The 22,884-nt window shown below is 54.0% G+C and overlaps 1 protein-coding gene across 8 annotated transcripts in view; it reads left to right on the forward strand.

Moving 5' to 3' along the window:
* Positions 1-22,884, forward strand: part of LOC105466070 (phosphatase domain containing paladin 1) — a 110,197-nt gene that overhangs the window by 62,779 nt on the left and 24,534 nt on the right. For 7 of the 8 annotated variants that reach the window (XM_011714954.3, XM_071069704.1, XM_011714955.3 and 4 more), the window contains 16 exons: positions 3,997-4,210; positions 6,903-7,005; positions 7,567-7,746; positions 8,958-9,122; positions 10,292-10,452; positions 10,680-10,755; positions 11,502-11,653; positions 12,007-12,106; positions 12,325-12,429; positions 15,472-15,567; positions 15,944-16,072; positions 16,541-16,657; positions 16,741-16,896; positions 17,191-17,373; positions 18,873-19,013; positions 19,234-19,305. In XM_011714954.3, the coding sequence (XP_011713256.2) occupies positions 4,026-4,210; positions 6,903-7,005; positions 7,567-7,746; positions 8,958-9,122; positions 10,292-10,452; positions 10,680-10,755; positions 11,502-11,653; positions 12,007-12,106; positions 12,325-12,429; positions 15,472-15,567; positions 15,944-16,072; positions 16,541-16,657; positions 16,741-16,896; positions 17,191-17,373; positions 18,873-19,013; positions 19,234-19,305 (2,121 nt within the window). In that variant the 5' untranslated portion in view covers positions 3,997-4,025. The remainder of the gene's footprint in view (positions 1-3,996; positions 4,211-6,902; positions 7,006-7,566; positions 7,747-8,957; positions 9,123-10,291; positions 10,453-10,679; positions 10,756-11,501; positions 11,654-12,006; positions 12,107-12,324; positions 12,430-15,471; positions 15,568-15,943; positions 16,073-16,540; positions 16,658-16,740; positions 16,897-17,190; positions 17,374-18,872; positions 19,014-19,233; positions 19,306-22,884) is intronic. The other variant, XM_011714957.2, reaches the window with a different exon arrangement.

Consider the following 22,884-nt stretch of genomic DNA (forward strand, 5'->3'; position numbering starts at 1 on the left):
ACATAAAATATGCGGGGTTACAAAGGAAATATGTTTCATTGAGAGAACTATCAAAATATTTAAACACATTGTGTTTAAAAAGTAAACAGTAAACAAATGGTAATATTTGTCTTTAGGTATTATTGCACTAATAAGATAACCCATTAGGCAAATTAAGGTTACATTTTTCTTTTGAAGAACTCATCAGTGACAAGGCTGCAGTGGCTCAGCTTCAGTGGGGGTGTTAAACTGGGGAGTGTCTTTGAGGGAAAGGCCCGCGCCCCGCATGGTGGACACCCAGGCCATTGTGATATTTTTGTTTCGAGGTTTCCCAAGTATTGCAAATCCCACTTCGCAAATGTAATTGCAGCTTCTTTGTAGCTAGTTTTATAAGGCACAGTCAGGCTTCTGTCTAGGATCGCTAGGATTCTCCAAGCTTGTTGAGTTAACCTGAATCGTGAGGACCCATAGTGGGAGTGGGGAGTGGTTTAAGAGTACCAGGTACAGAGTTACTTGAAGCTGGCCAGGTGCGTCAGCCCAGTGTCTGTGGGCAGGGGACCAGGGGCTCACGTGGTCCCTGGTGGGTCTGATAATGACTGTTGTTTAGAAGAGTGGTATCATAAGCGACATCTCCAGATCCCACTGCGATGTGATGTGAAAATGGCTGTGAGCTCCAGGGGCACTGCCTCATACTCCACTGTCCCTGCAGGGGCAGCCCTCACTTATGACAAAAGGAGAGTTAGAAGACAGGAAATAAAGGCATAAACCATTCACCAACCATGCAGGGACATCTCATCCCAACCCGCTTCACCCTGTCTTTCCCTAGCAGAGGTTTGAGCACTAGGCACCCCACCTCACCCCTACCTTTGCTGACCCCTGTCCCTGGCAGGCGACAGCAGTACTGTGACCACTAGGACCACTGATCTGAGGCGCCAGATCCCCCTGAAGCTGAAGGGGCTTTCAGACCATCCCACCCTTCACTATCATTTTACAGTGGCTGTGGACACTGAGGCCCAGAGAGGGGAAGGAAGTGGCCCAAGGCCACTTGTGTGTGGCCAGCAGGAGGAAGGCCCCACGCTGGCAAGGTTCTTTCTGGCAGAGTTGAGAGAGATTTCAGGGTGAGAGCTACAGTGTGACAAGCCTGAGGTTGCCCCCCCCAGATATTTTGGAGGTGGGCTCGATTTTCAAAGGACATTGCCCTCCTCCCACCCCTAGCTGCCTGTTCTACCCCTACGGCCCGCAGCTGTGAACATTTGTGTCGTCTCTGGGCCACCCTTGCAGGGCAGCAGCTGCAGCCTGTCATTGCCTCTGGAGCCCATGAGAGGTGATGGTGGCTGGAATTGGAGCCGGGGGCAGGCAGGGGAGGAGAGGCGGAGGTGTCAGGCCGAGCCCAGCCCTGTGGGGACGGGCCCTGATGCCCGGCCTTGGCCTGAAGCTGTGGCCAGCTGTTGCCTTCTGCAGACCCTTCTGTGTCCTGCCCATCCTCTCCCCCGGGAGAGCTGCCCTGAGCCCTTGTTCTCCAGGCTGTTCCCACATGTCTTTCTGGCCCAGGCTGCTGGGAGGGGTCTGGGAAAGTTTGATGAGGGCTGTTGGGGCCTGCCAGGGCCAGTGAGGTGGACAGAAGGTTCCGCTCTGCTGTTGGCCAGTGAGGGGCCACTGTGGAGCTCCTTCCCCTCTCTGATCTGCCTGTTTTTCTGTTTGGAAACATAGAGGCTCATTCCCTCCACCCTTGCCAAAAAGAGAGAGAAGGGGAGGGAGAAATTAGGGTGTGGAGCACCATGGAGATGGGGCTCTTATAAACACAAGGTGTGTATGTTAACGAAGCCATCACGAGGCTCCTGGGAGTTTTCAAGGGTGACAGGCGTGGGTGGGGGTGGAGGGATCTTTCCAGACTGGAGAGGGACGGGTGCCTGTTTGAGAAGGTTCTGGGAGGGCCGATGAGTCTGGAGTTGTTCTCTCCGAGAGTCCCTGAATGGGAGGTGGCTCTAGGGTAGGAGTCTGAGTGCATGGTGCAGAGGAGGCCTGGCGTCCCCACCTGGGGACTAGAGCTCTGGTTCAGGACCTGGGGAAGAAAGGACAGTGAGCTCAGCCTTCAAACTGACCTGACCCCAGCTTCATGCTGGCCCCATGACCCTACCTTCCACTTCTTGAGGTGATGCTGCTGCTTATGGGAGGCCCGGGGGGAGTGTGGATGGTTGCGAGCAGACAGTCCCTATTGATGTGGAGCAGCTTGTGCCTGATAGGGGCAGCTGGGGAGGTTGCTGTGCTCTAGGGATGCTTATTGTCCTTGTGTTTCTGCAGAGTCAAGGGGTGGCGGGCTGGCAGGGCAGCTTGCCCTGATCCCCAATCCTGGACCATCAGTACTATGTAGGGCCAGTGGCCACTGAGCTCCCAGAAAGTTCCCTGAGCCTCTGTCCCGCCTCTCTGTCGCCCTCTGTCCCTGTGGAATTCCCAGCCCCCTCCCTCCTCTGCAGCTCTGGCTCTTGGACTCCTGAGCCACTACTCCCCCATCCCTTGACCAGCCCTTAAAAGATGTCCTAGCCATCTTTCCTAGCCATTCCTTTATTCTTTAAATAGGTTTTAACCATATTACCCAATGTTTGGAGGAGAAAAATTAGAAAATACAGATAAGCAAAAAGGAGAAAATAAAAATCGTCCATAATCTCATCACTTGCAGATAACTCGTGCTAGCATCCTGGTGTCTGTCCCTCGGACTCATCCTGACGCCCTTTCATGAGTTAAGGTGGGGCTGTGCCTGCACTTGCTGTGCAACCTGCTGTGTCCTAGATGTCTTTCCGTGTCAGCCAATATGATTTTTTTAATGGCTGTTTAACATTCTACCCTATAGATGTCTCATTATTTATTCAGCAAATCCTCTGCTGCGGGCTGCAGGTTGTTTCCAGTGTTGTGTGATTATAAACAACACCCCAGTCAACAAAACATCCTGGTACCCACTTTGTGCACACATCCTGAAGTATTTCCTTAGGAAGGAGACTTGCAGGAGGATTGCCAAATCCCCGAGGGTCCCCGGCGTTCTTCAAGTGGGGTGGGAGCTGTGCCTGTTGAGGATATTGATGTTGATTCAGATTTTTTTTATTTTTGTTTTTATTTTTTTTGAGATAGGGTCTCACTCTGTCACTTAGGCTGGAGTGAAGTGGCTGGATCTCTGTTCACTGAAACCTTTACTTCCAGGGTTCAAGTGATTCTCGTGCCTCAGCCTCCTGAGTAGCTGGGATTATAGGTGTGTGCCACCATGCCTGGATAATTTTGTATTTTTTTTTTAAATTAGAGATGGGGTTTCACCATGTTGGCCAGCCTTGTCTCAAACTCCTGGCCTCAAGTGATCTGCCTGCCTCGGCCTCCCAAAGTGCTGGGATTATAGGCATGAGCCATCACTCCTGGCCACCAATTCAGATATTGATATTGATGTTGAGTTTGGGGCCTGAATTTTCTTTGAACACTTGATCTGCTGAGAGCTCACCTAATCTGGACTTCCCTGGCCTTATTTTATGACATTCGTGGCTGTATGTCCTCCTGTATCCATTCCCATCCAAAGCCTTCAAATCCAATTCTGACTTCCCTCTTTGCATCTATCTGCCCCTGGCTCTCCTCTCTTGGTGACATTTCCTGCTTCTCCTAGCCTGGAAGGTCTGGCCTTTGTCTATACCACCTGAAACAGTCACTTTGAACTCTAGGCTCTGGCCTGCTGTGGATGATTCACCTCTTTCTGTCTCATTTTCACCAGAGGAGTGCAAACTAAAGGGGTTGGGGACTGCATCTTTATGTGTCTCTACGTCCATGACTCCCCCAAAGCATCGGTAAAGGGCCGGGCATGGAGCAGGCACTCTGTGAGCATGTGATCTTCTGGGCCCCAGGGTGTAGGTGGCAAGCCTCCCTCTGTCTCCAGCTGCAGAGTGAACTGCCTCCCTCTGTATGATGGAGGGCGAGAGGTGGCTCAGGTCTCCTGCTGTGGCTTTTCCCATCCCCTCCTTCACTGCATACCCTCTTATTCCACAGGTCTGGGGTCCTGAGGCTGCCAGCAGACTATGGGTACAACGGCCAGCACAGCCCAGCAGACTGTCTCGGCAGGCACCCCCTTTGAGGGCCTCCAGGGCAGCGGCACGATGGACGGTCGGCACTCCCTCAGTGTCCACTCCTTCCAGACCACTAGCTTGCATAACAGCAAGGCCAAGTCCATCATCCCCAACAAGGTGGCCCCTGTCGTGATCACGTGAGTGGCAGGGGGAGTGTGCCCATGTCCCTGGGAGACATGGTGGGCAGGGGGACTTACCTGGGAGTACAGTGACATACAGCACTTAACATGTGCAGGCTGGATTCAGGTTCACAGATGATGACACTGAGGCCCAGGGAGATGAAGCAGTTCATTGGGAGTCACACTGCATGCACCTGGCAGAACTGGGTCTCTGTTATGGGTCTCTGAGCCCATGCTACTCACCACATCCACAGTGTGAGGGAATGCGGAGGAGGAGGCGTGGCTGGGGGACCCCCCCCTTTGAAAATAATTTTTGGCTTAACATTTTCAAAAGAAGTTTATGTAATTGATGGATGAAATTGAGATTTCTTTTTCACCGACAATAATCACAGCTCAAAACTGAGGCTAACACCAGGCTGTTGAAGGGCCTTGGGCTGAAGGAGCTGGAAGCTGCTAGTCGGCTATCCTAATGATGCCCATCAGGGCTTGTTCTGGCAGCGTGTTCTGGTGTTCTGAGATCTGGACATACTGCGTGCGTCCAGAGGAAGAAGGTCATGAGGTGGGCCCTGAAACCCTGTCTGCCCTGTGGGGCTTGGAGGAAGGGGTGGGTGCTGGACAGCTGTGCTGGGGAGGACAGGAAGATGAAGGGGACATTGGATCCATCTCCTGGTACGTTGGGAAGCCTCGTACTTTCCACACCTCTGCCCACTGTGCTTCCCTCCTCTGGGTCTTCCAGGAAGCAGGAAGCAGGAGATGACTAGCTAGGAATTAAATGTGTTACGCACATCAAAGTTTGGCAGAGACTTAGCAGATGGGACCTTCTGTGTAAGGAAACCTGAGGGTGGGAATGATAAACCCTGCCTGCCAGCTCTGGGGCCTGCCAGGAAAACTGTCATCATAATCAATTCTTGGCCTTCTGATAAGGAGAGGAAAAGGAATGTCATATAAAAGAGACTTGATATGTAGTCTCTGTACTGACAGATGACAAAAGTGGCTTGGGGCCTGAAGGTAGCATGGAGACTCGTGCCCCAGGCCTGGCTCTGCCCTTGCAAAGTCCCTTTCCCTCTCTGGGCTTCAGTTTCCTTATTAACATAAGCAGAGATGACATTCAGAATATTTAACCAAGTGGTGTGTCTCAGAACAGTTGCTGACCAGCCGTAAAAATCCTGTACACGGCGCTGTGCTTAGGGCCTGGAGCCAGCCATGAATGCAGCCCTTTTTGGGGGTGTAGAATGTTTGAAGTGGAAGGGACCTCTAGAGATCATCCAGTAGAGGGGTCAGCAAACTACATCCTGCAGGCCCAGTGTGGCCCGTTTTTTTCAAATGAAGTTTTATTGGAATGTTGACACTTCCTTTCACTTACACAATATTTGTGGATGCTTAGGACCTCAATGGCAGAATTGAGTAGTTGCAACAGGCACTGTATGGCCCACAAATCTTCAAGTATTTACTGTGTGGCCCTTTCCAGAAAAGGAATGGCAACCCCTGATCTAATGCATTTTAGCTCAGATGTGAAAACTGGGTTTCAGGGAGGTAGAGAGACTTGCTCCTCATGGGTCACGTGGTACAAGGAGGCAGAGCTGGAGTGGGAACCCAGGCCTCTTCTAGTGCTCCTCTGCCCCACCCATTCCACCTCCTGCCTTTCCAAAAGGCACTTCTTTTGTCAAGAGGACCTAACATCAGATCATGAACTCTGGGAGTCCCTGTCATATTCATTGTTATCATCAGCAAGGGAGCTGTTGTGTCTTGAGGGCACAGTAAATCTTGCTTGAGTGGTTGGGACTTTTGCCTGGTTTAGCATCTGCAGAAATCTTGATTTTTATCTGTGGGTTTTGTTTGAAATAGCCCTGTGTGGAGGTAGAACTACAATTATATTAATAAAAGTTTTCTGTGCCCCCAGGCACTGGGCTAAGCACTTACAATCATTAGCACATTTAATTCTCAGGACAGTCTTGGGAGTAGGAATTCCTGGAAACTGAGCTCCTTGTCCAAAGCTATAGAGTTACCAAGTGGTGGGTGGAGTTGGGCTTCACGCCCCCATCCTGCATTCTAAACCACCTCGCTGTGTGTGGAGTTAGCAGTGTAGGGATTGTCCCTCCGACACAATCTGATGGAGGGACCATCCAGTTATGTTGTCTTCTTCCGGGTACAGGCTAGGCCGCTGTCAAAGTAACCCAGATAGGATGCCTTCCTCAGGACAGAAGCTCATGTGTTACATGCAAGTCCAGGAGGATGTCCAGGCTGGGATGGCTGCTCCGTGATCATCCAGGCCCCTTCTCCCTCATTGCTCCAACATCCTCAACATGTGGCTTTCTCTTATGATCTAAGATGTTCTACCTCTGCCATCACTTCTGGATTTTAGCCAGGAAGAAGGGGAGAAGACAAAATAGAAGGCACCTCTTCTTTTTGGGAATGGCTTGGAATTTGTACACTTTTCCTCACATCTCATTGGCCAGAACTCAATCATGTGACCACAATGAGTTGCAAGGGAGGCTGGGAAATGTAGTCTTCAGCTGGGTGGCTCAGTCCCCAGTCACAGCCCTGGGGCTCTCTTGTTGAGGAAGAAGGGAAGAGTGGATGTTGAGGGACAGTAGGCAGTCTCTGCCACAAATCGTAGCCACAGAGGTTTCCCTGCCGTGGGCTCTGTGAGGGTGGAGCTGGCCTTGACCATGGAGGTTCCTTGACTTAGTTTCCATTCTGCCCCCCACAGGTACAACTGCAAGGAGGAGTTCCAGATCCATGACGAGCTGCTCAAGGCTCATTACACGCTGGGCCGGCTCTCGGACGCCACCCCTGAGCACTACCTGGTGCAGGTGAGCTCAGGCGTTACCATGCCAGCCCACCCGCCACCTCCCACCCCTATCTCTCATGAGTTCCCTCCCTCACCTCCCTCTGGCTCTCCCCCATTTTCCCCATCTCTCTGCCCATCTTCAGAACTGGCAGGGCCCTAGGATGGAGCTAACACTGTGGTCCTCTGGTTGATTCCTGGTTTCCCAGCTCAGCCTTCCTACAAAAGCCCCTTTCAGGGGACCTCCTACCCTAGAGCCAGCTTTGCCCCTGGAGAGCGTCTCCCTGCTCTTTCCTCCAGGCCTGGCTCAGACGTCACCTCCCAGATGAAGGAAGCCCTCTCTGATGTCCCCTCTGGAGGAGTTGTCTTTCCTTTTCCTGCACTTTATGACACCCTTCCCCAGATCACAGAGAGTTATATATTGTGTCTATGTTTTCCATGAACTGCAGGCAACTTGAGGGCAGGATCATGCTCTTCTTGCCCCTATTTCCCCCCTCCCTGTCCCCTGGAGCCCAGAACAGAGCTCCATCTGCAGAAAATACCCCTGAGCCATCTGAGTGACCTTCCTGTGGCTCTCCCCTGCCAGGGTCGCTACTTTCTGGTGCGAGATGTCACTGAGAAGATGGACATGCTGGGCACCGTGGGAAGCTGTGGGGCCCCCAACTTCCGGCAGGTGCAGGGTGGACTCGCTGTGTTCGGCATGGGCCAGCCCAGCCTCTCAGGGTTCAGGCGGGTCCTCCAGAAACTCCAGAAGGACGGACATAGGGTAAGCATGTCACTTCCCAGGCAGAAGCCAGGCCCCACCTCAGAGGGGCAGCTTTAGAGGCGCTGGAGGGGCCTGCTGCATGCTGGGGAGGTAGGGTGGTGGACTGGACCAGGCCCTGCCTGCCAGGACGGTCACTGTGGTTGGTCTGGTTGGGAAATTCTGGTAGATATTGATTGCATGTCCTGAGTGGATGGCGGGGCACAAGGTCAGAAGCCTTCATAGACCCTACTTGGGAGTTTCGGGGGAAGTAGGGGGCATCACCAGGTGACAGGAGGAGCCAGCTCATAATTTGACAGCTTGCTGAATGGTGATCACCGCTAACACTTACGTCCTGACGTTAGTCCTGTGATGGAGTGGCAGTTTGTCTCCCATTTTGCAGAGGAGGAAACAGGCCCAGAGAGGCTCAGTGACTTGCTCCAGGTCACACAGCTCATGAGTGGTACCCCAAGACTCAAACCCGGGCAGCTGAACTCCCAAGTGCCTGCTTTCAAGGACTGTTCTTACCTGCCGGATGTCAAGGCAGGGTTTTGCGTGTCCCTAGGACACAGGCTGAGGCTCTGCTGCGATTGTAGGTTTCTTGGGTGCAGCTGCATCTGAATTGACCCTGGGGTTAAGGTGGAAAGGCTTTGAGCGAGACAGAATGGGTTGGGGGTGTGGGCTGTGCACAGGTCCCATCTTCCTATCTTGATGATAAGTTCCTCAAGGGGACCGTCTGCCCACACATTTCCCTCTGCCTGTATGGTGCTCAGTGAATGAATGATTGCATGGTCATGGGGCATTCTTTTCTTCAGCTGATATTCATCAAGCACCTGATTTATCCAGGACATCATGCTAGGAATTATGGGTACATGTAAATGACCAGGACATGATTTTGCTTACGAGGAACTTGTGGTCCATCAAGGGGGAAAAGATGCACTCGTTGATAATACAAAGCAGGAATTAATGCCAGGAGATTCATATGAAGGACTCTTGGCCCTGACAGGAGGGAGGGGTCACTGCTGACCGGGAGGGTCACGATGAGGTGGCATTTGGACTGAGCTTTGCTTCTTGGGTAGAATTCAGGTTGCAGGGATGGCGTGGGGTGCAGGGCCCTTAAAGAGGAAGGAACAGCCTGGGCAGAGGCCCTGTGGTGGGGCAGTGGTGTGGGTGTCTGTGCGGTTGTCTGTGCGGGATCATGGTGATGGCTTCCTTCCCCGTGGGGCTCCTGGCAGGAGTGTGTCATCTTCTGTTTGCGGGAGGAACCTGTGCTGTTCCTGCGTGCAGATGAGGACTTCGTGTCCTACACACCTCGAGACAAGCAGAACCTTCATGAGAACCTCCAGGGCCTTGGACCTGGGGTCCGGGTAGAGAGCCTGGAGCTGGCCATCCGCAAAGAGGTGAGGACCAGTGCGGTGTGTGGGAGACCCCAGCCCACAGCCCAGCTTTGCAGATGCTCTTTCTGGGGCCAGGCCACCTGCTCTTACTGGCCCATGTTCCCCCACTGTTGTGCCCTGCTTGGGTGAGTGGCTGGCTGCAAGGCTGGCTTACAGGCAGCCAGAGGAAGGACTTCCTATTCTAGCTCTCTGCCTCTGCCCCTTTCCCACCCTGCTTTTCTCCTTGATGCTCAACGTCTTTATTTAGAAAGGGTTCTGGTGGGCCGGGTGCATTGGCTCATGCCTGTAATTCCAGCACTTTGGGAGGCCAAGAAGGGCAGATCACCTGAGGTCAGGAGTTCAAGACCAGCCTGACCAACATGGTGAAACCCCATCTCTACTAAAAATACAAAAAATTAGCTGGGCGTGGTGGCACATGCCTGTAATCCCAACTACTCGGGAGGCTGAGGCAGGAGAATTGCTTGAACCCGGTAGGTGGAGGTTGCAGTGAGCTCTGAGATCACACTACTACACTCCAACCTGGGCTGTAGAGTGAAACTATCTGAAAAAAAAAAGGGGGTGGGGGTTCTGGGCGAGTGAAAAGAGCACTAGACCAGAAGGACCAAGGCTGCAGTTCAACTCTTTGAGAGCCCCGAGGCTCTGAGTCAATTCCCTCGGTGGGTCTGTGGGCCTGTTTCAAGATCCTCTGTCCTCCTGGTTTTCCATAATTGTGGAGGCTTCTGAGACAGCTGACACACTGCAAAGGTGTGTAAATAGAGTGTGGGGTCCCGGTGCCCCCAGAAATTTCATGGCAGGAACCAAGGCTGTGCCGGCACCCAGCTCTCTCCCTCTCCCATCCCCTCCAGGCCTCCTGTGTGCTCTGCTCCCCTCAGCTCCAGCTCTCAGCTGACCACACCTCCCCCATCCTGGCACTGGTGGCTTTGTGAATTCCTGCACCCACTGGGCAGAGCCCTCCTGCCTGGCCACTGTGTGGGCACCCCGATTCCTTCAGAACTCCCAGGAAGGGCATAGAGAGCACCTCTGGCCATGCAGTTCCCTCGGGGCGGGGGGCGTGAGCAGAAGCCTGCCTGTGGCCTCTGCATGGCCTGGTCACTCCAGAGCTCTCAGCCAGGACACTCAGGGAGGGACCTGAAGTTCAGGCATGGCCCTCTGACCCCCACACCTCCCTCTAGATCCACGACTTTGCCCAGCTGAGTGAGAACACATACCATGTGTACCACAACATCGAGGACCTGCAGGGGGAGCCCCACGCTGTGGCCATCCGTGGTGAGGACGATGTGCATGTGACAGAGGAGGTGTACAAGCGACCCCTCTTCCTGCAGCCCACCTACAGGTACCACGGGGCCGCCCTCAGCCCTGGCCCCACGTGCCGGCCATGGGTGCTGCAGGTCCTGCTCCCCAGCTGCAGCCTCAGTTTCACCATCTGCAGGTTGGGCCGAGTGCCCCCCACCCATGTCTCCCACAGTGGGGCCCGTTTCCAAACAGTGCCTGGGAATAGGGAGTGAGGGGGATTCCCAGAGTGGGTGCCTGCCCCATAGGCCGCTCTCCCTCACCTGGCAGGTACCACCGCCTGCCTCTGCCAGAGCAAGGGAGTCCCCTGGAGGCCCAGTTGGACGCCTTTGTCAGTGTTCTCCGGGTAAGTGGGGCGGGCACGGGGGAGGAGTCTTGAGAGTTGTCCCCACAGAGGTGCCCTCGTTCTGTGGTGTGTGTGTGAGCACATCAGGGTGGACGTATGGTGGTGTCTGTCTCCGTGTATATGTCTGTGTGTGTCAGCGCCTTGGTGTGTGTCTCTGGGGAGTGTGTGTACATGTCTAAGTGTCTGTATCTGTGTGTTCCTGTCTGTGTGTGTCTGTGTGTATGTACCTGTGTATAGGTGTGTGCTTGTGCAGTCTCTTATGACAGAGCCCATCACTGACCACTGGCCTAGCTGCTGGCCGTGGCTGGGCTGCCAACTTGCTGTGTGGCCCCAGACTAATCGCCTCACCGCTCTAGATCTCAGTTCCTCATTTCTTTAGCGGAGCTAACAACTCTTGCCCTATAGACTCTTCAACTGACATTTCCTGAGTCCTGGCAGAGTTTCTGTCCAGCCCCCTTCAGGACATTATCTTATTCCACTGGCATCTCGCAGGAGGTGTTAATACTGGCCTGATGCCCTCAGAGTTGCTCTCACTTCCAGTTCTTTGAGCTCCTCCAAGGCCTGGGGAGGGAGCAGGCGGAGCTGATGAGGCTGTGGCTTTGGCAGATGAGGCCGGGACACCTACTGGAGCCCACTTTGTTGCAGACGGTGGGGCAGGGTGGGCTGATGGCATGCTTTCCGCTGCTCAGGCCTCAGCCCAGGACTTCCTGGCCTCACTGGGGCCTGATCCTCATGGTCTTTCTCAGGAGACCCCCAGCCTGCTGCAGCTCTGTGATGCCCACGGGCCTCCCCCAGCCCTCGTCTTCAGCTGCCAGATGGGCGTGGGCAGGACCAACCTGGGCATGGTGCTGGGCACCCTCATCCTGCTTCGCCGCAGTGGGATCACCTCCCAGCCAGAGTGAGTGGCCCAGGGCCCAGTGTCCTGAAGGGCTGTGGGGCCGAGGAGGGGACAGGCTGCCCCACAATGTGGGGACATGTCTAGGAGCCCAGAGCCAGAGGTGGACATTTGGCATCTGGGGTTCATTTCCTGGTTTGCCGTAAGACTTGCTGGGAGAGCTGGAGAAAGTCACCTGACCTTTCTGGGCCTCAGTTTCCCTAGTTGGGGAACTGTCCCCTGCTTCCCACAACGTGATTCAGAAGGAACTTGTAGTCTGGTGTCCCCCAGCGGCCATATGAGCGGAGACAGCAGGCAGGTGGCTGTGTGAGACCTTTGGAAGAGCCCTGCTAATGCACTGACCCCTGCCTCGACAGGGCTGCCCCCACACAGGCCAAGCCCCTGCCCATGGAGCAGTTCCAGCTGATCCAGAGCTTTCTCCGCATGGTGTCCCAGGGAAGGAGGATGGTGGAGGAGGTGAGCTAGGGATGGCAAGGGGCTGGGGCAGAGGTGGTGGAGGGGACGGTCACTCCTCTCACTGGTCGGGGCTCTCTTCCTCCCTGATACCCTCCCCCACCTCTCTGCCAATCTTTTTCTTTCCCTCTCTTTTCTCTTTTCTCCTGCCATTCTGCCTTGACCCTGCTCCCCACCGCCCCCCTCACCTCCCTCTTCCTTGCCCTGGTCCCTGGCACCAGGTGGACAGAGCCATCACTGCCTGTGCCGAGTTGCATGACCTGAAAGAAGTGGTCTTGGAAAACCAGAAGAAGTTAGAAGGTATCCGACTGGAGAGCCCAGCCCAGGTGAGGCATGGAAGGATGTGCGAGCACCCTGCTTCCCTGTGAGCCCCGCGGCCTGATTTCATTAGGGCATGTTGACTGGCTTCTTTCAGACTGACTTTTTCTGGCTGCTGCATCTCCCATGAGAAGAGCAGTTTTCAGAGGAAGGGGAGATAGGGTGGCTGGGCCCGCAGGAAGGACAAGGAAGAGGGGAAGTTTACTTTCCCTGACCAGGTCCCTTCAGCTGCAGAATAAACAGGACGGAGGAAGGGGCTGCTGGCCAGGGCTGCAGGGGCCCCTGGACTCAGATACTCCCCAGGCCACTCATGGCCTCCCACTAGTAAAACTCCTGGTGTTTCTTTGGGAAGACTGGGGTTTGGTCCAGCTGGCTGCTTCTGAAAGACTTATGGCTCTAGGATGTCTCAGCAGACCCTGTACCCATGCCCTAGCGAAAGGAGGTGGGCTTGATAGTGTTTGTATCATACAGCGCATGGAAAGAATCTAAAAGCCACAGAGGTGGCTGCTGCTGCTGCTTTCTTGTTTCTTCTTCTCTTCCTCCTCCTCCTTCTTCCTTCTCTTCCTCCTCCTCCCCCTCCTCCTCCTCCCCCTTCTCCCCCTTCTCTTCCTTCTTCCTTCTCCCCCCTCTTCCTTCTCCCTCCTCCTTCCTCCTCCTCTTCCTCCTTCCTCCTCCTTCTCTTCCTTCCTCCTTCCTTCTCCTTCTTCCTCTTTCTCCTTCTCCCTCTTTCTCCTCCTCTTCCTCCTCCTCCTCCTTCTTCTCCTCTTCCTCTTCCCTCCCTCTTCCTTGCCTTTTCTTCCTCCTCCTCCTTACCCTTACTTCTCCTTTTTTCTCCCCCTCCTCCTTCTTCTCTTCTCCCTCCTCCCTCTCTCCTCCCTCCCTTCTTCTCCTCCTCCTTCTTCTCCTTTCTTCTTTTTTTCTCCTCCTCCTTCAATAGGGTCTGCTTTCTCCTTCAATAGGGTCTCACTCTGTCGCCCAGGCTGGAGCACAGTGGTGCAGTCATAGCTCACTGCAACCTCAAACTCCTAGGCTCAAGGGATTCCTCTACCTCAACCTTCTGAGTACCTGGTACTACAGGTGCATGTCACCACACCTTACTTTTTTAGAGATGGGGTCTTGCTATGTTGCCCAGGCTGGTCTTCAACTCCTGGCCTCAAGCAATCCTCCCGCCTTGGCCTCCCAAAACACTGGATCTTTTTCTTTTTAAAAATATTTTTTAAAGGCCAAGGACAGTGGCTCACACCTGTAATCCCAGCGCTTTGGGAGGCTGAGGCAGATGGATCACTTGAAGTCAGGAGTTCGAGACCAGACTGGCCAACATGGTGAAATACTGTCTCCACAAAAAATACAGAAATTAGCTGGGTGTGGTGGCACCCATAGTACCAACTACCAGGGAGCTGGTGTTTGCCCAGTAGTACCAGCTATCACGGAGGCTGAGGCAGGAGGATCCTGTGAGCCCAGGAGATTGAGGTGCAGTGGGCTATGATCGCGCCGCTGCACTCTAGGCTGAGCAACAGAGCAAGACCCTGTCTCAAAAAACAAAACAAAACAAAACAAAAAAACCCAAACCAAAAAAAAATCCCATACAGTACTTAGAGCCTGCCAGAGTCCCTGGAATGTCACCCCTGCTGTGATTTACTAAACAGTCCCCCTCTTCTTGGACAATTGAGTTGCTCCAGTTCCCCATCAGTGTAAATACTTCTTTGTTGAGCAGCTTCATGAAAATGAAGGCTGTTGTATATTTAGGATTCTTTCTCCCCTTAGTCTAGATTAGGCATCAGCAAACTATGGCTCTTAGACCAAATCCAGCCTGCCGCCTGTCTTTGTAAATGTGTTACTGGAACACAGTCTTGCTGTTCTCTTCTGTACTGGCCCACGACTGCTCTTATGCTAGGATGGCAGAGTTCAGTAGCTGCATCAGGGACCCTGAAGCCTGAAAGTCTAGAGTATTTACCGTCTGGCCCTTTGTGGAAAAAGTTTGCCGACCCCTGGTGGAGATTCCCAAAGATGGGATTAAATTTCACCAAAGGGCGTGGCCCTTCTTAGGGCCTCTCTGAATCTCACTTGCCTTCCAAAGGGTATTTATTGACCCAGCAGGAGAACCTGGAGATCCGAGGGCCCTTGGGGTTCTCTCAGACAACCCACCATGCGGAGGAAGCTGGGCCGGAGTCAGGAGACGGGGAATCTAGCTCTGTTTGCTGTCAGCTGTGTGACTTTCAGGAAGTCACCTCATTTCTCTGAATCTCCGGTTCCCTCTGTAAATTAGGAGTAATTAGGATGGCTCCCCGGAGCACTGCTGTGAGGGTCTTTGTATTTCTTGTGGAGAGACCCCAGTTCTTCTTTTTTTTTTTTTTTCATTTGTTTTTTTGAGACAGGGTCTCGCTTTGTCATCTGGGCTGGAGTACAACGGTGAGATCATAGCTCACTGGTGACTCAACCTCCCAGGTTCAAACGATTCTCCCACCTCAGCCTCATGAGTGCCTGGGACTACAGGCATGTGCCACCATGCCTGGCTGATTTTTGTATTTTTTATAGAGATGGGGTTTTGCCATGTTGCCCAGCTTGTTTTGAACTCCTGGGCTGAAGCGATCTGGCTGCCTCAGCCTCCCAAAGTGCTGGGACTACAGGCGTGAGCCCCTCCAGGTTCCAGTTCTTAAGGGAGGGCCTCTGGCTCGGGGAAGGGTGTTCACACACTTGTCTTCCTCAACACAGAGGGTGCACAACCCTGACCTGTTGGGGGTCGCTGGAGCTAAGTGAGGGAGCCCCTGCTTGTCTCGGGGCTGGGAGCCGGCTTGGGGAGACCAACCCTGCACCCAGAACCACAGTGCCTGGTGTGGTCACCCACATATCTCCCCGGACCGCAGGTAACCACAGCAACTAGGATAGGGTGAGACACTTAGAAGAACTTCCAGCCTGGCAGAACTGTGTCATGAAGGGAGGGGAAGACTGTCTTCTGGAGAGTTCCAAGGCTTAACTCCTGCCCTTGCAGGGATGGGGACAGGGACAAGATGGGGACAGGCCCTTCCTTAACACCCTGTCCTCCCTCTCAGGGAAGCGGCAGCCGACACAGCATCTGGCAGAGGGCGCTGCGGAGCCTGGAGCGGTACTTCTACCTGATCCTGTTTAACTACTATCTTCATGAGCAGGTGGGGCCCGGGAGGAGCAGACCCATGTCCCCTCCTCCTGGGCCTCTTCCAGCCTCCCCACTGCAGTGACTGACTTGCTGTGAAGGGAGATTCCCCAACAAGGAACCGGGGAGGGAAGGGAAACCAGGAGAGACCCAGATTCAGGAGTAGTCCCTGAGCAGCTGGGCACAGGGAGACCCCACCTCTCTCCCCTGGGCCCTCGTTTCTGTCCTTAGCCAGGACACCAGATGTGCAGGTCTTCTCTCAGCCACTCCCTTGTCCCTGCCCCGGGCCATGTTGGCTATCTCCTGGGGCTTCCCCTGCCATGGTGTGGGCAGGGAGATTTCAGGATGGCCCTGTGCCCCTGAATTCCTTGTCTCTCTGCCTCGGGCTGCAGTACCCGCTGGCCTTTGCCCTCAGTTTCAGCCGCTGGCTATGTGCCCACCCTGAGCTGTACCGCCTGCCCGTGACGCTGAGCTCAGCAGACCCTGTGGCTCCGAGGGACCTCATTGCCGAGGGCTCCCTGGTGAGTGTGACTGGCAGTCGGGGAAGTGGGCATGGCTGTGTACTGGCCCTGGCCCCTGAACACTGGATTCCTGTGGGGTTGGGGTAAGCATTGCACTCGCGGGTGAACAAGAGAGGCTGTGGGTGTTGGGATCCTCTTGTGAGCAGAATGGGGTCATGCTCAGGCCCCAGCAAGTATTTGCAGCTTTGGCCGCTGTTCTGGTACCTTCTCCTCAGTCTCAAACCCAAGAGCTCTGGGCAGGGTTCTAGGATCTTTGCCTCCAGCTTCTTGTCTTTGAGCCTCAGCTTCCTGGTCTGGAGAGTGAGCACCATTGCTCTTCTTGCCAGGGCTGGGGGGAAGCTCCAAGTGCTTTGTAAACTGTGAAGCTCGGGTTCCACCCCACCCGCTGCCTGCCTTGGGCCAGGTCCTGACCCTTCCTGCGGCTGCAGTCGGCTGCTGTGGGTCCCAGGCTCAGTGCTCTCCCCACAGCGGGAGGACGATCTGGTCTCCCCGGACGCACTCAGCACTGTCAGAGAGATGGATGTGGCCAACTTCCGGCGGGTACCCCGCATGCCCATCTACGGCACAGCCCAGCCCAGCGCCAAGGTGACCTCTCCTAGGGGCCTGGGTCCCCCAGTGGGGTTGAGGAGGGAGGGCTGAGGGCTCACTGCCGGCCCTCCCGTGCCCAGGCCCTGGGGAGCATCCTGGCCTACCTGACAGACGCCAAGAGGAGGCTGCGGAAGGTCGTCTGGGTGAGCCTGAGGGAGGAGGCCGTGTTGGAGTGTGACGGGCACACCCACAGCCTGCAGCGGCCTGGGCCCCCTGTGACTCCTGACCAGCTGGAGGTGAGGCCCCCTGCCCTCCAGGCACCCCTTCCTCCGAGGCTTCTGGGGAGTGGCCTGGGAGGGTCTTCAGAAGGTCCCACGCTCCTGTATACAGATGGAGAATCTGAGGCCCCGGGAGGAGCAGTGTCAGGGAGTAGCCAACTCAGGATTCCCACTAAAGTGCTCTGGTAACCTGCCTGGCTTTGGGGGTGGTTGTGACCCCTGAGGCTTGGAAGGTCAGGGATGGGACTGGAAGCCAGGGCCAGCCTAGAGCCTGCCCCAGTGGCCTGTGTGCTCCCTCCTGCCCTTCTCCAGACCCTGGAGGCCCAGCTGAAGGCCCATCTAAGTGAGCCTTCCCCGGGCAAGGAGGGTCCCCCGACCCACAGGTTCCAGACCTGGCTCACCACGCAGGAGGTCTTCAGCCAGCACCGCAGGACCTGCCCCGGCCTCACCTACCACCGCATCCCCATGCCGGACTTCTGTGCTCCCCGAGAGGAGGTGAGGGTGATGCTCAGGCTGAGGCCTCTGGGGAAGGACGGGAGGCCTCCCTGCCTCCCCTCTGGCCTGGGCTCTGGGAGAATGAAATGGCCCCGGCTTCTCTATGGGGCCCAGGGATGGTCTCCTGGGGTTTTTCCGATTTGGCCCAAGTGGTTTATTCACATCCCTTCCAAGCTTTGTGTGTGTGTGTACCTGTGTTTATTACGTGTTGTAGGGGGTGTGTGTGTGTGTATTGTGTTACACGTGTGTGTGTGATAGGTGTGTGTTAGCGGGGTGTGTATTCTGTTACATGTGTGCATATGTGTTATAAGGTGTGTGTACATGTGTTTATTATGTGTTGTAGGGTGTGTGTATTGTGTTACGTGTGTGTGTGATAGGTGTGTGTGTGTTAGTGGGGTGTGTATTCTGTTACGTGTGTGTATGTGTTATAAGGTGTGTGTACATGTGTTATGTGTTGTAGGGTGTATGTGTCTGTATTGTGTTATGGGTGTATGTGTTATAGGTGTGTGTGTTATCAGGATGTGTGTATATTCTGTTACAGGTGTGTGTGTGTATTTGTTATAAGGGGTGTGTGTGTGTGTTGAGGGTGAGCATGTCCATGGTGTCCGTGGTGTGTGTGTCTCAGTTGGGGACTGTGTATGGAGTGTGTGGGTGGCGTGTGGAGTGTGGCTGTATGTGTGCATGTGTTTTTATGGAGTTTGTGATGTTTCCCTTGTCTGTGTTGGGGGCTGTGTGTGGAAAACCATCTTTAGGGGAGTGGTGTGGTGTGTGTGCTAGGGTTTGTGGAGGGATCGTTAGGAATGCTTGTGTGTGGCATCTGTAGGTCTGTGACTGTGGGTGTCTCTATAGTGTGTTTACGGGACGTGGATCCCTGTGTGGGGTTGTGTGTCTGGCGTGTGTTGTGGTGCGTGTGTTGTAGGTGGGTCGCTGTGTGCTGTGTGTTTCTGGCAATGGGGTCCGTTTCCTGCCTGAGCCCCTCCTGGCGCATCTCTCTGCGGCTCTCACTGCCTGCGGTCTGCTGCCCCCTAGTGGCCGTGTGCTGCCAGGCTTCTCTGAGGTCAGGCCCCCATCCTCATCGTGGGACCAGGGTTGGGTCCAGCTCAGGTGGGTGGCAGGGCCAGCGGTCCATGTGCAGCCCAGGGGCGCAGTACACAGGGGTGGCATACAGGTGCATGTCCTGCGTGGTGGAGGGCGGGCACCTTGAGCCCCAGGTGCGTACTGTGTTGGCTCACACGTCCTGTTCGGGTGCTTGGTGTGAGGGTGGTTACAGCTGCACAGGTGCAGCTGTTGACACGCACATAGTCTCATGCACTCCGGTGAGTTTTGTTTGTGTGTGCAAGCTTGGGGGCCTGAGAGTTTCTGGCCTGAGGACAGTGGCTGGGACTGCCATGTGGATGGGACTGCCATGTGGATGGGGCTGCCATGTGGACGGGGGGCCCCGTTGGGGTCTGCGCATCCAGGAGGCACCCGCTGACCCAGACCTTGCTCTCCCCACCCAGGACTTTGACCAGCTGCTGGAGACCCTATGGGCCTCCCTCTCCAAGGACCCAGGCACTGGCTTCGTGTTCAGCTGCCTCAGCGGCCAGGGCCGTACCACGACTGCGATGGTGGTGGCTGTCCTGGCCTTCTGGCACATCCAGGTATGTGTGGCCTCTCCAGGGAGATTAGAGATATGCCCAGAAGGGAGTGGACACTCAGGTCCCAGGCACACAGGTCCTGCAGGAGGGTGTGAGGGGCACAGATAGCCTGGTGTGGTCCCAGAGCCCCTTCCCTCAGTCTTGGGCAGCCCCGCAGTCCTCCCCAGCAAGGGGCTCCTGGCATTGGGAGGGGGCTTCTGTCTCAGCAGCTGTCCTCCCTCAGGGCTTCCCCGACGTGGGTGAGGAGGAGCTCGTGAGTGTGCCTGATGCCAAGTTCACTAAGGGTGAATTTCAGGTGAGCATGCCCTGCGGGGTCCCTGGAGCACCTTGGAATGGGAGGAGGAGGAGGAGGACTCCTGCTCACAGGTCTAGGGGTCCTCAAAGCACGTCCCAATGCTGTCACCTCTGCCACCTCATCATATCAGTGCTTCCCTGTTCCCATTTTATAGATGAGCCCAGCAAGGCATGGGACAGCTTGGCTCTGGGGCCCTGGCAGATGGCTGGCCATGGAGATGTGGGCTGGACCCCTCCCTGCCTGGCCTTGCTGCTGGGCTGCTGTGTGCCTTGGGGAGGTCACTGGCCACCGTCTTGTCTGGGTAATGTTGATAACAACCTCTCAGCACCTTCAACCCAGCTGTGGTTGATGACCTTGTGTGGGTCACCAGCCTGCTCTGCTCTGCCTGTTCCCCTATTTCAGATTAGGGCACTGGATGGCCAGCCACAAACATTACAGATTTAGTCATCCATGTATTGTGCACCTGCCACATGCCACAGGCCATCTTCTCAGGCATTCCAAGAGTCATGGCAACGTCTCTCAGAGTTGACCCATGGCTGACCTGCAGCTGACAACACAGTTGGCTCTTGTGTCACTGGCTACCTTCGCTACTTGCCCCTCCCCTGCCCTCGCCACAGTCCTGAGGCCCTGACTGCTGTGCAGCACCTCACACTTCCCAAGCTCTTGCAGCCTCTGGGCCTTTGCATATGCTGTGCCTTCTCCCTTCCTTCTTCTGGCTGATTCTCTGATTCTTTCCTTTTTCCTTTTCTTTTTGTGGTAAAATATGCATAACATAAAATGTACCATTTCAACCATTTTTAAATGTACAGTTCAGTGGCCTTAAGTACATTCACGTTGTTGTGCAACCATTGCCACAACCCATCTAACTCTTTCATCTTGCAAAACAGAACTCTGCCCTCCTATTCAGTAATAATTCCCCATCCTCCCTCCCAGCAGCCCCTGTTCTACTTTCTGTCTCAATGGATGTAACTACTCTAGGAATCTTCTATGGGTGGAATCGTACAGTATTTGTGTTTTATGACTAGTTCATTTCACTGAGCGTGATGTTCTCAAGGTTTACCCACATTGTAGCATGTGTCAGAATTTCTTTCCTTTTAGAGGCTGAATAATATCCCGTTGTATGGATAGACCACATTTTGTTTCTCCATTCCTCCACCAAAGGACACTATTTGCTTCCACCTTTTGGCTGTCATGAATGATACTGCTATGAAGTGCATTGTACACGTAGCTGAGTCCCTGCTTTCCGTTCTTTTGGGCATATACCCAGGAATGGAATTACTGGGTCCTATGGTAATTCTCTTTACTTTTTGGAGGAACCACCATGCTGTTTGCCGCAGGATATGCACCATTTTACATTCCCTCCAGCAACGCACAAAGGTGCCAATATTTCCACATCCTCGCCGACACTCGATTTCTGTTTTTTCTTTTCTTTCTCTTCCTTTCTTTCTTCCTTTCTTTGTTTCTTTCTTGAGATGGGGCTTCACCATGTTGGCCAGGCTGGTCTCGAACTCCTGACCTCAGATGATCCACCTGCCTCAGCCTCCCAAAGTGCTGGGATTACAGGTGTGAGCCACCATGCCCAGCCAATTTTTTTTTTTTTTTGATAATAGCCATCCTGCTGGGTATGAAGTGGTATCTTGTGGCTTTGATTTGCATTTCTCTGATGATTAGTGATGTTCAATATCTTCTTATGTGTTTATTGGCCACTCATATATCTTCTTTGGAGAAATGTCTGTTCAAGTCCTTTGCCCATTTTTGAATTGGATTGTTGTTGAGTTTTGGTTCTTTGTATATTCTGCAAACTAATCTCTTATAAGAGAGGTGATGTGTAAATATGTTTTCTATTATGTGGGCTGACTTTTTACTCATTCATAGTGTCATCTGATGCACAAAAGTTCTTAATTTTGATGAAGTCCAGTTTGTCTGTTTTTTCTTTTGTTGCCTATGCCCTTGGTGCTGTATCCAAGAAATCACTGCCAACTCCAATGTCATGAAGCTTCTCCCCTGTGTTTTATCCTAAGACTTTTATAGTTTTAACTCTTAGGTTAAAATCCTAAGTTTTAGGATTTTTTTTTTTTTGGGGAGGATTCATTTTGAGTTAGTTTTTGTATATGGTGTGAGGTAAGGGTTGTCTAAGTTTATTCCTTTGCATGTGGATATCTGGTTTTTCCAGCACCATTAGTTTAAGAGTCTGTCTTTCCCCATTGAAAAGTCTTGGCACCCTTGTTGAAAGCCACTTGACCATATATATGAGGGTTTATTTTCCAGCAGAATTTAGTCTTCGCATTGGTCCTTCGAATGTGATGGTCAGGCCTCTGCTTCCTTACACCAGGCCCTGTGCTGGGAGCTGTATGTACTCCCCCGTCTCCTTTCCCAGCCCCCAGGAGGTAGGTGCTTTTACTGCTCCCAGTTTGTAGATGAGAAAATGAGGCCTGGGGAGACAAGTTTATTACCCTAGGGCCACATCAGAGAGGTAGGGCTGGGGTATAAGCCAGGCTGTGAACCTCAGAGCCTGTGTTCCAAAGTTATATCATGTGACCTGAAGACACCCCTGTATACCCCATCCTCACCCACCCCCAGATAATCTAGACCAGCTTCCTTTGCAATTAGTTCAGCATTTGCTGAGCCAACAGTCTGTTGGGGAGAAGGGAATATTCAATAGAGCATGAAGAGGCCCAGAGCAGACACTGGTTTTAAGGGCCAAGAGTGCAGCTGAGGGAGCCTGAGAGGGCTTCATAGAGGAGGCAGCATTTGAGTGCCTTTGGGGAAGATTAGTGAGTATGCTTGGTGAGGAGAGGAGTGTGTAGAAAGATCAAGTGTGCAAAGGAGGGATTCTGGAAAGGACAGGAACGATGTAAGGCTGTGATTTGTCAGAAGGGAAGCAGGCAGGACTGAGGGGTGGGGGCCCGGATTGTGAAGGCCCTGGAGGGTTGCACTATGTGTTTGACCTTGACTGTGAGGCCAGCAGGGAGGCAGAGGAGGTTGTGATCAGACTCTCAGTCTGGGGGTCCCAGCAGGCAGTTGTGTGGTTTGGGGAGTGGAGGGAGAGGCAGGAGCTGAGTGAGGAGGGGCTGCAGGGTGAGCAGGAGCAGCCCAGTCCTCATTGGTAGGTCTTGTGGGCTCCTGGATGTGGGGTGAGGATGGCACCTAGGATGACCTCGAGTTTCTGGCTTTGCGGTCGTGACAGCTGTCGAGATGTGGAATTCAGAGGAGGAACAGCTGCAGCAGAGGCTAGGAGTTGGGTCCCCTGTGAAAAGCTGCAGTCCTATCTGAGGTGGCCCCCAGGGGACACAGTTCCCTGCACCTTCCTGGGGACCTGCCTAGAGTCTGGGATTGGAGGTGTGGACTGGGCAGCTCCCTCCTGCTCCCCTGGGCACAGCCTTAGCCAGATCTGCCACTAGTTCCTTCCAGACTATTCTTTTTTCTCCTCCCACTTGGCTGCAACTTCATGCCTGCTGGGGTGCCCAGCCCCAGGCCAGGACTCTCTGAGAAACACACGAGTTGGGGAAAGGCCTTTCCCTGTTCTTAAGTGGCAGCCAGAGAGAGAAGAGGGCGAGTTAGGTGTTCATTCATTCACTG

This window comes from Macaca nemestrina, chromosome 9, assembly GCF_043159975.1.
Source record: "Macaca nemestrina isolate mMacNem1 chromosome 9, mMacNem.hap1, whole genome shotgun sequence".
Taxonomy (NCBI): Eukaryota; Metazoa; Chordata; class Mammalia; order Primates; family Cercopithecidae; genus Macaca; species Macaca nemestrina.